The 16,471-nt window shown below is 47.4% G+C and overlaps 1 protein-coding gene across 1 annotated transcript in view; it reads left to right on the forward strand.

The window, feature by feature from the left end:
- Positions 1–5,504, forward strand: part of LOC127395166 (transitional endoplasmic reticulum ATPase-like) — a 44,830-nt gene extending 39,326 nt beyond the window's left edge. The window contains 5 exon segments of the mRNA XM_051641669.1: positions 145–354; positions 356–454; positions 1,043–1,198; positions 1,554–1,708; positions 2,093–5,504. Coding sequence (XP_051497629.1) covers positions 145–354; positions 356–454; positions 1,043–1,198; positions 1,554–1,708; positions 2,093–2,198 — 726 coding nt within the window. The 3' untranslated portion in view covers positions 2,199–5,504.
- Positions 5,505–16,471: the final 10,967 nt, after the last annotated feature.

The following is a 16,471-nucleotide window of genomic DNA, read 5'->3' on the forward strand; positions in this document are numbered from 1 at the left end:
AACTCCTCCAAGTTCTCCTTGCAGCAGCAGTGCTCTGGTACTCATCTGAGTTGCTTTAATGGTAGGGTAGGCTTAGTGTGAAATCAGTGTTCTCCTCACCTGGTGGTATTAACATGGAGTAATTGTTTCTGTTTGTTTTTGCAGGCCCGCCAGGCCGCCCCTTGTGTGCTCTTCTTTGATGAGCTGGACTCCATTGCAAAGGCTCGAGGTGGGAATATTGGTGATGGTGGTGGTGCTGCAGACCGTGTCATCAACCAGATCCTGACAGAGATGGATGGCATGTCCACCAAGAAGAACGTCTTCATCATTGGTGCCACCAACAGGCCAGACATAATTGACCCAGCCATCTTGCGCCCCCGGCCGCCTGGATCAGCTCATCTACATCCCCCTGCCTGATGAGAAGTCCCGGGTTGCTATTCTTAAGGCCAACCTGAGGAAATCACCAGTTGCCAAGGTAGGATCTGCTCCCTTACTCTGTCTGACTTGGGTTTGCTGTGTGCTGTACATGCTCCTCACAACCTAAGGATAGAGCAGAGGGCTGGGTGACTGCTCTACACAGTACTGAGCTGGGGAAACCTTCAGTCCCTGAAGAAATTATTTCCTGTGAGGGTGGTGAGACACTGGCACAGGTTTGCCCAGGGAGGTTGTGGATGCTCCATTCCTGGAAGTGTTCAAGGCCAGGTTGGATGGAGCTTTGAGCAACCTGGTCTAGTGGGAGGTGTCCCTGCCAATGCAGGGGGGTTGGAACCTGATGATCTTTAAGGTCCCTTCCAACCCTAGCCATTCTATGATTTACAGCTGCTTTACAGGGTCTTGCTGGGTGTGTGGGGAGTGTGGCCTGCCTTTGTATGTGGTTAACTTTCCCAAAAACAAGAAACTTAACAGCTCATATTTTTAAAATTGGCTAAAGTTAAGGCATCACCTTGATACCATGAGATCTAAAGGCACCTCTTTGTCACCTGAGGGTGTAAGATGTAAAGAACAGGTGTCTCATTTTTAGGGGTTTTGTTTGTGTTTGTTTGTTGTTTTTTTTTTCCTCTAGGATGTTGACTTGGATTTCCTAGCTAAAATGACCAATGGCTTTTCGGGGGCTGACCTGACAGAAATTTGCCAGCGTGCCTGCAAACTGGCCATCCGCGAGTCCATCGAGAGCGAGATCAGGCGAGAACGAGAGAGGCAGACCAACCCTTCTGCCATGGTGAGTGGGGCACTCTGAACTTTCCCCCCTCATGAGATTGGCAACCCACCTCTGCCCATGGGTGAGACGGGAAGTGTTAATCCTCTCCATAATCCTTGGATGGGGATGAGTGGCCTCTCAGCACAGAGCGTGGAGCTGGATTTGTTCTCATCTTGTGGGAGGGTGAGGCCCTCCTGGGGTGCTTCATTGTATCATTGCTCAGAAGACCCCTGCTGCAGCTGGGACTCATAGTTTGCCACAGTGTTCCTCTCCAGCCCCTACTTTGGTGGACATTGGAGCATCCTGGTCTAGAGGGTGGATGTTGGGCCATGGAACTCAGGCACACTGCTCACCTGGGCCTTCTGTCCTGCTGCAGGAAGTGGAGGAGGATGACCCAGTTCCTGAGATACGCAAGGATCACTTTGAGGAGGCCATGCGCTTTGCTCGACGCTCTGTCAGTGACAATGACATCAGGAAATATGAGATGTTTGCACAGACTCTACAGCAGAGCCGTGGCTTTGGCAGCTTCAGGTAACTATGGGGGAGTGGGAGGAAGGCACTGTGGCTCAGCCAGCCCCAGAACAGAGCACCGAGGCAGCTTTCTGTGTTTTCCTATTCTCCCCAGCGCATACAACAGCCAGCTGAGCATATAGCAGGTGTAGGCTGTGCTGCAAGTCAGTTGTAGCTGCTCTGTTAGTGCTCCTGAAGTCCATCAACCTTTTTTTCCCTTTAGCATGAGCAACATCCAGCAGCCATATAAGCCTTTTGTGTGACTTGCTGTAAGACTTCATCCCACTTCTCCTGCCTGCCCTGCTTGGCACTGGGGTGTTGGTGTGGAGGGAGGGGACAGTGCTGAGCTGTGAGGAGGCTTCTGAACAGCATCCCTTTTCTTCCCTTCTGTACCACTGCATGCAGGTTCCCATCAGGTAACCAGGGTGGCACAGGTCCGAGCCAAGGCACAGGAAGCAGCAGCGGGGGAAACGTGTACAGTGAAGACAATGACGATGATCTCTACGGTTAACTTGCTGTCCTGTGTGGACCAAACTCCACATCAGGCCACGTTGTATGGGGAAAAATCCAATGTTCAGTGGACTCTCAGCTTCTTAATTCCTCAGTCAGAACAGTGTATCTGCACATCAGACTGTACAGGGAATGTTATCTAGATCAATGTTCAGTTGAGAGGCAGACAGTGAATTAACAAGGTGGGGAAGCGACTTAATTTCTGAGAAATTTCTGTTCTAGTTTATGTGGCAGAATCAGCAGCTTTAGCAAAGAGTACAACGCTAGCCTGTATAAAAAATATCACACAAAATAATAATAATAATAATAAAAAAATCCCACAAAACTCTAGCCAGGCCCTGGCAATTCCTTGGTGTGGGACTGATGCAGTGTAGCTTGTGCCATCTCTGTAAACCCTGCGTCTCATGCTATCTCAGCACTCCTCTGTCTGGTGGAGTCCATTTGTATGTGTACTTCCCTGGTGCATTTGAGGTTGCTTATACCTGTTAGCCCAAGTTAACGGAAGAAATTTGTTTCACAGTCCTTCTCCCCTGCCCTAATTTGGCAGGAAGCACCAAGTAAGAGAGACTGGTAGCAGGTTCTCTCTTTCTTCTCCAATGCTGGCCCTGAGCTGGTTGGTTTCTGCTGCCAACCTGCCCCTTTCTGTGCCTCATACTCAATAGTCAAGTTCTGATCATGGTTCTTATCCTTCCTTTCCACTTACAAATTGCTGCTTTGCTCCTTGGTTTATTTTCCCTTCTCTGAACTGAAAAATGTGCTACTGCTGTACTTCAGTGTTTTATATGAAAGAAGCCCTGGGTCTGATCTGATCAAGCACACAGGAGTGGTGTGGCAGGCTGGATATGGCCCAGCCCTGAACCAAAGGGGAGAGCCTGTTTGAGGCAATGGCCATAGGACAGAGTGACCACGTGCTATTGGCTTTTAGGGGGGGTGCAGAGACTGAGGATTTCTGCAGAGTGGCTTAAATGTAGATTGTGTAGCAGAAGGGTGCCCCAGGCCTTTGGGGCTGAGCCATGCTGGAGAGGGCAACCTTTCCCATGGCAGGAGCTGTGTGGGGCCTGGATGGTAGGAATTTCAGCCCGAAAGCCTGGTAGGTCTAGGAGGGCTTCATCAACCTGGCTAGATTTAAGGGTGGAGGAGACAAGCGAGGCAAGTCTCATCTGAAAATGGCAGAAGGATGGGACTATCCATGAGAGGGGGGCTTGTGCATAGCAATAGGGAGAAAAACACTGAAATTTGGAACTCTGTGTTTAAATAGCACAACCCCCTGTTGTGGTAGGAGGCCATGTAAGCCCCCTGAGGAGGGTGGGTAGCCCTTGCTCAGGTGCTCTGTCCTACTTCAGCACCACTCTTGCCCTGTCCTTACACCACCTTTGTTCTGTGCTGCAGAGAAAATGCTGGCCATCATCTCCTCCTATGCCAGCGGGGTTGAGGCTGGCCTGTCCCTCTTGTAAGACAGACTCCTGGGGGCCAGGAGAGCAGAGCAGGGAGAGCTGGCACTTCCCCTGCCTGACACCAGGCCTTTCTGGGGATAACTAGCACCTGAAAACCTTTATTCCAGGGCGACTTCCCTGCCTGCACTTCTCCCTGCTGCTCTGTGCTCATCCAAGCAGGATGGATGAATACTGGCTTTGCTTTCATTGTGTCCTACATGTTCATCAGTGCAATCCCAAGAGAGACAGCACCAGACAGTGAGGGAACCAGTTGCTTTCAGCCACCCAGCAAGGTTCTGCATCAAGACTCTTCCAGGACTCTCCCAAAAGCCTTCCCCAGCTATGGTAGTCAATGGATTTCTTCTTCCCTGCCAGTTTGGAACTGTGACCACCCAGCAAGCCCCTAGTAGATCCAGCCTGGTGTCTCTGCATGCTATGGAGGCTGGGGCAAGCAGGGTAGGGGATGGTAGGGGGTGCATGTCCCAGCAGCCCAAAGCCTTCTTTGCCACTTCTCCTAATTGCATATGTTAATTAAATCCTCCACAAAAGCTGGAAATCCTAATGTTTTTTCCCTGCCACCACTTGGGCATGGTTCCTGCTGGGGATAGCACCCATGGGAGTGCTGAGAGCATCCGCCCTGTGCTGAAGCTGTGTAAACCTGCTGGGGGACTGAGGGTATCCCCCAAATCAGTACCTGCAGCAGCTAGGAAAATTGGCTGGCCTCTTCCCACCCCCATGAACCTCCAGCCCCAGGAGAGCAGGCACCACCAAGGACTGGGTTTGGCCACAGCCCATACCTTTTTCCAGGGGCCACCTCCCACAGCAGAGCGCCCTGGTAGCTGCATGAGCAAGAGCCTTCCCACAGCATACTCCTCCCTTGCTCAGCGCCTTGCTGGGAGAACTGGGCAGCCCCAAAGGTGCTGGCAGGTGGAAGGTGCTGTCAACTGGGGCTTGCCCTGGATGGAGTGAAATTAATGAGGTGAGCAACTGAGGGCAGCCCTTTAATCGTTGCCATGGTCAGGATCTCCTTGTGCCCTCCTGGGGTTCCCTGTGTGGCCCAGAGCCATGTTGCCCCAGCCCTAAAGCCAGGTATCACAAAGGACCATACACAGCCCAGCCATGGTGCATGCAGGGTGGGGGGACCTCTAACACTAAGGCTGGTCTTTGACCCAAGAGATTTCGGCCCTGCAGCATCCCAAAACTCTCCGGGCTCAGCAGGGCACTCTGGCCAGCAGAGGGCAGGCAGTGGATACATTCAGTATGTCCCCTATTCCAGTCTAGGCCGTCCTATGGATCTAAAAACAAAAAGGTTTGTTAGTTGGTGGGACCGTAGCTGTTATTTTGTTAATCACGTCCATTGGGATCTGGCAACGTCCAGTGTACAAAGCAGCAGATCCGACAAGTGGAGCAAAGTGACCTTGGTCTTTCATCTGAGCATTGTCAGTTTACTAGCTGGAAAACTTGCTGCTAATTTCAGCAAGCGTGCTGCTTAGAAAAGAGTTCACTGAAGAAAAAAAAATAGTAAAAAGAAAATTGGCTTCATCCTGGCTCAAACCAGGACAGAGGCTGAGTGGGCCAAAAAAGGTAAGAATTATAAATATTGTCCTGATGGAAATCAAAAGGTTTTTTAAAAATCCAGCATTTAAAAACAAAGCCAGATTGCCTCATGTGCCTCCAAGCTCCACCCTAACACCCAGAAATATTTCATGAACGAATTGTCCCCGTAGAAAGATATATATATACATACATTTCTCTTCCTAGTAAAATCCTGAAGGTTGAATGCAATTGCTAGTGAAAGCCACAGCTCTGCTCATGTTTGGCTCTGCTTTTGCACCCAGGCTTATGGTATGTGCACACATGGCACACCAAAAGCTGTTGCTGGCCCTCACCTTTCCCTGCCACCCCTTTCAAAGCCCCACCAACACAGGGGCTCTAGTCTTGCCTTGATATCTAAAAGATCAAACATTTATACACCTGTGCTCCTGGTCTCAGCAAAATTCAGCTCCAAAATTTAAAACATCCAGCCATTGCTCCCAAATGCAGTCTCCTAGGCCTGAAAGCTGTTGCTGGCCCTCACTTACAATTGGAACCCCTTTTAAAAGCCCTCCAACCCTGGGGCACCAGACTTCTGGTCTCACCAAAATTCACCTTCAAAAAATTTAAAACATATGGCCACTGCACTAAAGTGCAACATGCTAGGCCTGAAAGCTGTTGCTGGACCTCAGTTCACCTTAGAACCTCTTTCAATGGCCCACCAAGACAGGAGCTCCAGGCTTTCTCTTGAAACTTAAAAGGTCAAATATCCATACACCTGTACACTCAGTATGGCCAAAATTCAGCTCCAAAATTTAAAACATCCAGCCATTGCTCCCAAACACAAGGTGTGAGGCCTGAAAGCTGTTGCTGGCTCTCACATTTCCCTCCAATGTCTTCAATGTCAGTAGAGATTTGAAAGTGCTGCTAAGAGTACATTTAAATCAACATCAAGCTTCTGTCCCCCACTTATTTTGTTCATAAAGTCATCATCAAGGTTGGAAAAGACCTTCAAGATCATCAAGTCCAACCATCCGCCCTACAACCCCTAGCCACTAAACCATCTTCTGAAACACCACGTCTACCTGTTTTTTTAACACTTCCAGGGACAGTGCCTGTACCACCTCCCTGGGCAGCCTGTTTCAATGCCTCACCACTTTTTCTGTGAAGAAATTTTTCCTAATATCCAATCAACCTCCCCTGTTGCAACTTGACCCCATTTCCTCTTGTCCTATCGCTAGTCACTAGGGAGAAGAGGCCAACACCCAACTCACCACAACTTCCTCTCAGGTAGTTGTAGAGAGCGATGAGGTCTCCCCTCAGCCTCCTCCAGACTGAACAGCCCCAGCTCCCTCAGCCTCTCCCCATAAGGCCAGTTCTCAAGACTCCTAATCAGCTTAGTTGCCCTTCTCTGCACCCTCTCTAGCACCTCTGTGTCCTTCCTATACTGTGGCACCCAAAACTGCACACAGTGCTCGAGGTGTGGCCTTACCAAGGCTGAGTAGAGGTGCAGGATCACCTCTCTGGTCCTGCTGGTCACACTATTCCTGATGCAGGCCAGGATGGTGTTGGCCTTCTTGGCCACCTGGGCACACTGCTAGTTCGTGTTCAGCTGGCTGTCAATCAGCACCCCGAGGTCCCTCTCTGCTGGGCAGCTCTCCAGCCACTCCTTCCCAAGCCTGTAGCACTGCCGGGGGTTGTTGTGGCTAAAGTGCAGGACCCGACATTTGGCCTTATTGAAACTCATGCCATTGGCCTTGGCCCATCGGTCAAGCCTATCTAGATCCCTCTGCAGAGCCTCCCTGCCCTCAAGCAGATCAACACTTCCACCCAGCTTAATGTCATCTCCAAACTTAGTGAGGATGCACTCTATCCCTTCATCCAAGTCATCAATAAAGACGTTAAACAGGAGCAGCCCCAGCACTGAGCCCTGGGGAACACCACTCATGACTGGCTGCCAACTGGCTTTAACTCCATTGAACACAATTCTTTGGACCCGGCTGTCCAACCAGTATTTTATCCAGCGAAGCATGTGCACATCCAAGCCACAAGCAGCCAGCTTCTCTAGGAGAATGCTGTGGGAAACCTTGTCAAAGGCCTTGCTAAAGTCAAGGTAGACAACATCCACAGCGCTTCCCTCATCCAATAAGTGTGTCACCCTGTCATAGAAGGAGCTCAGGTTGTTGGAGTACAGATGTAAGTTTTCACATTGTCAGTAGCTCTCAGGCGAAGAATGTGAAAAGCAGTTGACCACAAATTGGCTAGGAAAGAACAGTGCTCCAGTTTCGGTACAGATGTGAAAACGCTGCTAAGAGAACATTTATAAAGGCATCTGGCTTCAGACTCCCACACTTTTTTTTGGTGTAACTGGTCAAGTTTTTATTTGTTCAACACAGCTCTTACCAGCACCTGACAAAGCAGATGATCAGAAGGTGGCTAAGAAATAATTTTGTTCCAAAGTCAGTGGAGCTGTGATAGGGCTGCTTTGAGAGCATTTAACCAGCATTAGGCTTCGGTCTCCCACGCTTCTTTTTGGAGTAACCAGTGAAAGAGGTCACCATCTCACATTCAGAGAAGAATGTGAAAAACATTTGAAAGTAAAGTGGTTAGGAAAGCAGATTTCTACAAAGTCAGTAGGGATCTGAAAGCATTGCTAAGAGAACATTTAAACCAGCATCAAGCTTCTGTCCCACACCTTTTTTGTTGGAGAAACCCATATAAGTTTTAACGTTGTCAACAGGAAACTAATAGAATGTGAAAAAGCAGGTGACCATAAACTGGCTAGCAAAGTGCATTACTCAAAGCAGCCCTATCACAACTCCACTGACTTTGGAACAAGATGAATTCTTAGCCACTTTATGGTCACCTGCTTTTTCACTTTCTGGTAAGAGCTCTGTTTACAATGTGGAAACACACCGATTTCTCCAAGCAAAAAAGAGCAAAGGTAGAAAGTCTTAAATTTTGGAGCTGAATTTTTGTGAGACTGGGAGTACAGGTGTATGAATGTTTGAACTTTTAGGTCTCGAGGCAAGCCCAAAGCCCCTGTGTCTTTGGGGCTTTGAAAGGGGTGGCAGGGGAACGTAAGGGCCAGCAACAGGTTTCAGGCTTTGCAGACTGTATTTGGGACGTTGTAAATTTTGGAGTGGAATTTTGGTGACATACAGTGTACCAGTGTACAGATATTTGACATTTTAGGTGTCAAGGCACGTCCAGGGCCCCTGTGTTGGTGGTGTTTTGAAGTGATGTCATGGTTTGACTCAGGATCAGCAATTAAACCAGAGACAACAGTGCTCTCGATCTCCTCCCCACTCCCCCAAGTAGGGAAGGAGAGATAAAATTATGGAGAGAGAGACTTTTCTAGATTGAAAACTAGACTAGACAGCTTTAATTAAACACATAAAAGAAAATATGTACAATTATATACAAACGTGTTCATGAATGTGCAAAAGCCTATTGCATCCCCCCCCACCCCCAGCAATTCCCATAGCACTCTCCTTAGCTGTGAACAGTCCTGAAAAGTCCCAAACTGCTGCTGGAGAGCGTGGCAGAGCAGACAGGAGCTGAGGGTAGAGTTATGAGGGTCAGGAATGCACCAGCCTAGGGGACAATGGTGATGGATACATGGAGTCCTCCCTGGATGCCGGCCATAGATGAAAGGAGAAGCAGGAAGGAAGTTGTCTTCTGTGATCTCTGACCTTCCTCTGAGCTTACGTAGATATATGGAATGGGATATCTCTGGCCAATTTTGCTGTCCGTCTAGTCCAGCCTCCCTATGGGGGGGTCACAGATCTCCCCGTAGTGTCTGAGCCAGCAGAATGAAGATGCAACCTTGAAGACCCAGCAGTTAGAAAAACATTCCACTGTCTTATCGCCCTTAGTCAGAACACACTGCTGCTAGTTAAAAGAAAGCTTAATGAAGGAAAAAAAAAAATCAGTAAAAGAAAAATTGGCTTCATCCTGGCTCAAACCAGGACATTCCACTCCTTATTCCATACCATATATTACATATAGGGTCTATATTTTACCAGCTGTCAAATTAAGGATTCTCCCCCAGAGTCAGGTTACCTTGAGGTACATATTGTACTTCACCATCCTCCATCATCACACACCAGGTATGTCCAGGTCCCTGAGCAAAAGCAACACCCCGGACAGGTTTACCTTTGCCTGAAGCAGGATAGACCCAGACACTTTTACCCAGCAGGTTTCTTTCACCTACCACAGGGACTTTATCCCCATCTGCAGTATGTAAAAGGTCTGATTGAGCGGCCCCAGCCCGACTGATGGATCCCCTGGTATTAACTAACCAGGTGGCCTTTGCCAAATTTTTGTCCCAGTTCTTGAAAGTTCCACCACCCATTGCCTTCAGGGTAGCTTTCAACAAACCATTGTACCTTTCAACTTTCCCTGAGGCTTGTGCATAGTACGGGATATGGTAGATCCACTCAATACCATGCTCTTTAGCCCAGTCAGTGACAAGACTGTTTTTGAAATGAGTCCCATTGTCTGACTCAATTCTCTCTGGAGTACCATGTCTCCACAAGATTTGCTTCTCAAGGCCCAGGATAGTATTCCTGGGTGTGGCATGAGGCACAGGATATGTCTCCAACCATCCTGTACTTGTTTCCACCATTGTAAGCACATAGCGCTTACCCTGGCGGCTCTGAGGCAGTGTGATGTAGTCAATTTGCCAGGCCTCCCCATACCTGTACTTGGACCACCTCCCCTCATACCACAAAGGTTTCAACCGTTTTGCCTGCTTAATTGCAGTGCATGTCTCACAGTCGTGGATCACCTGTGCAATAGTGTCCATGGTTAAGTCCACCCCTCGGTCACGAGCCCATCTGTATGTTGCATCTCTGCCCTGATGACCTGAAGTATCATGGGCCCATCGAGCCAGAAAGAGCTCACCCTTATGTTCCCAGTCTTAGTCTATTTGGAACACTTGAGCAGCCTCATCTGCTCGTTGGTTGTGTCCATGTTCCTCAGTGGCTCGACTCAGAGGCACGTGTGCATCTACATGACGCACTTGTACCACCAGTTTCTCTACCCAAGCTGCAATGTCTTTCCACAGCTCAGCAACCCAAGTAGGTTTACCTTTTTGCTGCCAGTTGTTCTGCTGCCACTGCTTTAGCCAACCCCACAAGGCATTTGCTGCCATCCTCGAGTCAGTGTAGAGATAGAGTCTCGGCCACCCCTCTTGCTCAGCAATGTCCAAAGCCAGCTGGATGGCTTTGACCTCTGCAAACTGACTTGATTCACCTTCTCCTTCAGCTACTTGTGCAACTAGTCGTGTAGGACTCCACACGGCATCTTTCTACTTCTGGCGGTTCCCTACAAGACGACAGGAGCCATTGGTGAAAAGAGCAAATTGTTTCTCAGTCTCTGGTAGATGATCATATGGTGGAGCTTCTTGAGCCCGTCTCACCACTTCTTGTGGTGGCATTCCAAAGTGTGTGCCTTCTGGCCAGTTTGTAATTGCTTCAACGATACCTGGACGATTAGGTCTTCCTATTCGGACTCGCTGGGTGATTAAGGCAGCCCATTTACTCCAAGTCTCATCGGTGGCATGATGGACAGGAGAAAGGTTACTCTACAGTTCAGTAAACTCGGTTGTCCCTCTCGTCCTCTTGGCTGGAGGCAGGGCACCTCTAAGTTTGAGCATTAGAGTTTGATGCACCATCCTGGGTGATGACTGCTGCAACCTTCTTCTTGGAAGAACCATCTCCTGCTCTTGTTCTGTTTAGTAGCTCTTGCACACGTAACTGGAGAATATCAGTGGGTTTCTTGTCCCAGACTCTCATGTCCTCTTTAAAATAATTTTTCAAGAGAGACCACAGGTGGTGTTGCAGTGGGTCCTGTCTCTCTCGCTGCTGTCTTGTAGCAGGACGTCTCTTCTTAATGGCTGCAACACATGACCAGTTGTCTCTAGGGAGAATCTGGAGTTTACCTCCTCATCTGTTTGGCATCTTATTCTTTCTGTCAGTCATTTTTTCAATGGCTGAGGTGTGGAACTGAAGGGAATCAGAGATTATGTCTCCATACTGTTGTGCTTTGAAAGCCACCTCACGCACAGTTGATCTTGCATAATCTTCAAAGCATCCCATGAAGGAGAATATATGGGCATGTGCTGCTGGTACAGCCTGTGCAAACCTCCGGAACATTTGTGTGTTGCACACAACATCATCAGGGTTTGTAAGTCCATCTTTATCATAGATCACCTCTCGCACAGCTATTTCTCTTAAGTATGTGATGGCTTTCTCAAGAGTGGGTGTTCTGCTTCGGTGCCATTCGATGTCACCCTTGTGGGGGTATCTCTCTCTCACAGCTGAAAGAAGTCGGTCCCACAGGGTGGTAGATCCCATCTTACTACTAAGTGCTCTGTCAATACCAGCATCTCTGGCCAGGGATCCCAAGTGCTTGGCTTCTCTCTCATCCACGTTGTAGGTTTCAGCACAACTATCAAAGCATCGGAGCAACCAAGGAAGAATTCCCTCACCATCAGTGCGGGTGAAGTCCTTTCTCATGAGGCGCAGTTCTTTCATAGAGAAAGGCTGGACAAGGTCATCGTCGTCGTTGATTGAGGAGGCCCTGCTTTGCTGTCTGCTTGAGAGTGGTCTGATTTGTTATCTGTTTGAGAGGTACCTGCTCCATCAACTGATTTAGAATTCTCTGCTTCCTCAGTCTGTTCTTTTAAGAAGCTCTGGATGTCTCAGGGAGGAGCATTTTGCCTTAGCCTTGCCCCTGGTCACAGGATTAACTAGCCTGATTCGAAAGGGAGTGGACTTTATCTTTGTAGAAGCAGTTGTTTTTGTAGCAGCACTTGTAGAAGCAGCTGTTTTTGTAGCAGTACGAGTGGTGGTATCAGCAGCAGTGGTGGTGGCAGCATCACGAGTGGCAGCAGCATTGCCTGTGGGGGAGTGGCAGTGAGTGGAGCAACACCTCACTCTACGTATCCACAAAACATTATAAACGTTCAGCAGAAGCATCCTTACTGCAACAATGCTATTCAGATCAAGAGCTTTGAGATTCAGCTCAAAAGAAAATGGAGGGGTAAAATTGAACCAGCTACTGCTATTACCAACATGGACCGTTCCGTTCACTTCAGGTGTTGTACCACTAGGACTTGTACTGTAACTGTACACATACAGTGCCCTCATAAAGAACAGTATCACAATCCCTAGGATCACTAGGCTGGTAATTATATGGTTGATTATGGCTACAGTTCTGTCAATAAACCATAAAACAATCACAAGAGCAGCTACAAAGAGCAGTATGCCCTTGGCTGCATACCACATGTACAATTGCAGGTTTGGAAAAAGATCCAGTAGATTCATTGCAGCAAGTATCTGTTCATTTTTCAATCCATCAGGAAATTCAGCAGAATTATTGCCCATTGCTATCTGAGGGATTCCTCCCATCAGAGATGGAATTTTGAACACTCCCAATTAATGAAAATGTGTCATCTGGGCTTAAAATCGAGCCCCTCGTTGGGCGTCAATAAAATTGTTGTCACCGTTTCACTCAGGTTCAACAACAATGCTCTCGATCCCCTCCCCCTCCCACCCAGGTAGGGAAGGAGAGAGAGAAAAAGAGAGAGACTTGGCTGGATTGAAAACTAAACTACACAGCTTTAATTAAACACTAATAATATAAGAAAATATCTATACAATTCTATACAAATATGTTCAGATTGTGCAAAAGCCTCTCGCCTCCCCCCACCCCCAGCAACTCCCACAGCACTCCCCTGAGCTGGAACAGTCCCGAGGAATCCCGGAGCTGCTGCTGGAGAAAGCGGAGAGTTATGAGGGTCAGGAGAGCTTGAGCCTAAGGGTCGATGGTGATGGATGGACGGATTCCTCCCCGGATGCTGGCCATGGATGTAAGAAGGGAAGAAGAAAAAAGGAAGGAAGTTGTCTTCTGTGATCTCTGACCTTCCTCTGAGCTTACGTAGATCTATGGAATTTTGCTGTCTGTCTAACTCAGCCTCCTACGGGGTGGTCATAGATCTCCCCGTAGTGTCTGAGCCAGCAGAGTGAAGGTGCAACCTGGAAGGCCCAGCAGTTAGAAAAACATTCCACTGTCTTATCAGCCTTAGCTAGAACACATTGTTGCTAGTTAAAAGAAAGCTTACTGAAGGAAAAAAAAATCAGTAAAAGGAAAATTGGCTTCATCCTGGCTCAAACCAGGACAGGGCAGAGGTCCACTCCAGTTGCTCAATGGTGATATGTCTCAACCATGTTTAATCATCCTTGCAAAATGATTGTTTAAGTGAAACAGGCCTATAAAAGGAGGAGCTGTGATGGTGGGCTTTGGGAGCCTCACTGATACCATCTCTCCCCTGTTGACTGGCCCAACGCTGGATCCAGGACTGGTGATTTCCTGTTGTCTATCTTTCTTAATTTTTCTTTTCCTATTCTCTCTCTTTTCCTTCTCAAAATAATTTAGTAACTCAAGGCCTAACCATGATTTTTTCTCAGGTCGTGCAGCTTGAACATATATGTATTGTGACTTTTGTGATCTAAATTATCAGTCTTTATGATTGCACAGCTTGAGATAATAATTGAAGTATCAGTATTCCTTCTATAGTTTTAATTAAACCTAATTAAAATATAGACCTTTGATAGTCATGGGATACTCGTTAGTAGATTCAATAGAAATATAGCCTAATAAAAATTACTGAAATTATTAATTTGCTGTACTAAGTTAGCGGAACGGGTTACTTTTAAAACAACATGCTTTGTGAAACTGTCAGTCAGTTTTGCCAAGCATCCTGCAGGTTGTGATAACATCAAGTCTTCTAAGACCTGTGGTGCCTACAGACAACACTCATGTTGATTCTGACCCACCTGGGCAATCTACCAGCAGGAGACTGGAGACAGGACCAGGATGGGAGACAGGACAAAGATGACAAAGGACTAGAATCAACAAAGACCCCCACAGGAGACCCTCAAGCATGCATAATTACAAAGATAGCCAATTCCAGGAAATAAAATGACTATGTAAAAGAATTCTGGGAACTCATTGACATAAAACTGAATATGCATGTTTTTGGTGTATATTAGTTGGGGTGTTTTGCTAACTCCTCGGAGCACTTATGGTGGAGAATCCCCAATGCTGCCCAGAGCTGCAATAAAGAATGCCTGCTCAATAACAGCTTGCTTGTTGTTATTGGGTCTTGATCTCGAAATCCTTACCCAGCAGCACCTAGCCTCCTACTTCGGTGAGGAGTGTTAGAAAGCAAGGGGGTTTGGAAGCTCCAAATTTTTGTTTCACCTTGAGTATCATTTCACCTTAATCTGATCAAGGGGTATCAGACAGTCAAGCATTTCCTCAGACTGTAACATTTTAATCGAAATCTCCCTGGGTTGCCCTACCTGGGTCATGACACCCTCCTCTTCCCATTCTTTTGGGAGAGAACAAGGTGCTCAGCCCACCCACCTTGCAAAGCACATCAAGCTGGGCAGAGGCTGAAGCACGCACTGCAGAGAGAAACTGCACAGAGAAGGAAGCCAGCAGAGCCAGGCGAGTGGTGCCTGAGAAGCTGCCAAGGCAGCCAGTTGGGCAGCGCAGCATGCAGCATCCTAAATCATGCTGGGTACAGCCAGATATGCTAGGAGGCTGCCAGTTTCACATATGCCGAGTGTCAGCCCAGCAGGGACAGCACCTTGTAGGGGTCCATAACCCGCAGATAGAGCACACCGTCAATCTGCAGGGTGGCTTATCTGTCAGGAAAGAATGACACACTCTATTTAGTGAAGCAGCAAAATAAAGCCATGGCAATCCCCTCTCTCCTAAAGAATTAGCAGAGCTGGGCAGGTTTGTCCCTTTCCTTCCTGGTGTCAACAGTGTGGCATGGAAGAAGGATCAGATGAAACAGACCTTATGCAAAGGGCTCTGTAAAAAGGATTCTGACATTCCCTACAAAAGGCCTCGTTTTGACGTTTTAACACACAAGAAGACCCGGATTTCCAGATCAAAACATTTCATCCTGTAGTTATTTAAAAAAAATAAAATATTTAAGAGAAAAAAAATTAAAAGCTTCATATTAAAATTGTAATAGAGCTGTCCATTAACCTGATCTGAAATATTTTTTACATAAACATGGGAGATTTTTCATGGTTCAAGATGAAAACATCTGAAAAATGGATTCCTGCACAGGTGCAATGAATCCAGCAAGAAGGAACAGCTACAGAGAGCAGACAGGACCTCCTGGGGTTCTCCCACTCACAACACCACAAGGACAGTCAAACCCAGGTGCCCAGGGACAGGACTGAGTATGGAGTAGTTGTTCCGAAAGCAGGGTCAGTCACCCAGCATGCAAGAAGCCAATCCACACAGAGTCAAGATATTTGCTTTAATATCCAGTTCTGGGCAGAAGAGGGAGCAGGGTGGTATTCCACAAAGCAAGCTCAGTTTCCCAAAACACAAGTGCTAATTTATACCCCAAAACGTGAGAAAGAACTTTAACATTATACTGTCACTCACACACGTTTGGTCAACTAATCTCTTGCTTCCATTTAAAGTGGCAATGCTCAAAAATTTCACTACACTTGCTCAGAGTAAGGGGCTTGTTTTTAGTAGGGGTCCCTCTAGCCTGTGGGTGTGAATTTTAGTATGCTAATGACTCATTAATATATTGATACAGTGTTTTCAATTACTCAATGTGTTTTTTCCCCCAGTGCTCAAGGCTGTAACCAAGATAAGCTGTGGGGAGTGCTCTTTCCATCCCTTTCATCTGTCTTGCAGGTGTCCTGCAGGCCTGTCTCAAGGCCGGGCTGTTGACTACTTGGGGTGTGTTTTTCTCTAATTGGAATCTGGTTTTGTCTAATTCTTACTGTTTCACTGTTATCTAGGCCCTGTTTTTATTCTGCATGTTGCTTATGTTCTCTTTTATGCGTTTTTTCCCCAAATGCGATTCCCCCCCCAAATTTTACTTATTTCAATTAATAACTGACATCAGAGTCTGGGATATTTCCATTCTTCCCCACACTGTCCCTTGCTCACCCTGGATGCAGTAGAAAGTAAAGGCCAAGACACAGAAGCTGTTCCTTACCTAGGGTGACAGCTGATTGCTCTGGGACATTAATGATGATTTCCTTGAGACTCTGCACATAACAAATCCGATCCAGCAGAGGGATGAGGAAATTCAAACCCTGGGAAAAGGGTGGGATTAGATGGCTAAGCCCTCTAATCCGCTGTTTCACTCCCCCAGAGACCTCAGCCAGGCTAGAGAGGGCTTTGCAAATAAAGCTCAAGTATGCTACATGGTGCAGAGCAAATATGCTTCCCACACAGAGGAAACTGAGGT

The sequence above is a fragment of the Apus apus genome, chromosome W, assembly GCF_020740795.1.
Source record: "Apus apus isolate bApuApu2 chromosome W, bApuApu2.pri.cur, whole genome shotgun sequence".
Classification (NCBI taxonomy): Eukaryota; Metazoa; Chordata; class Aves; order Apodiformes; family Apodidae; genus Apus; species Apus apus.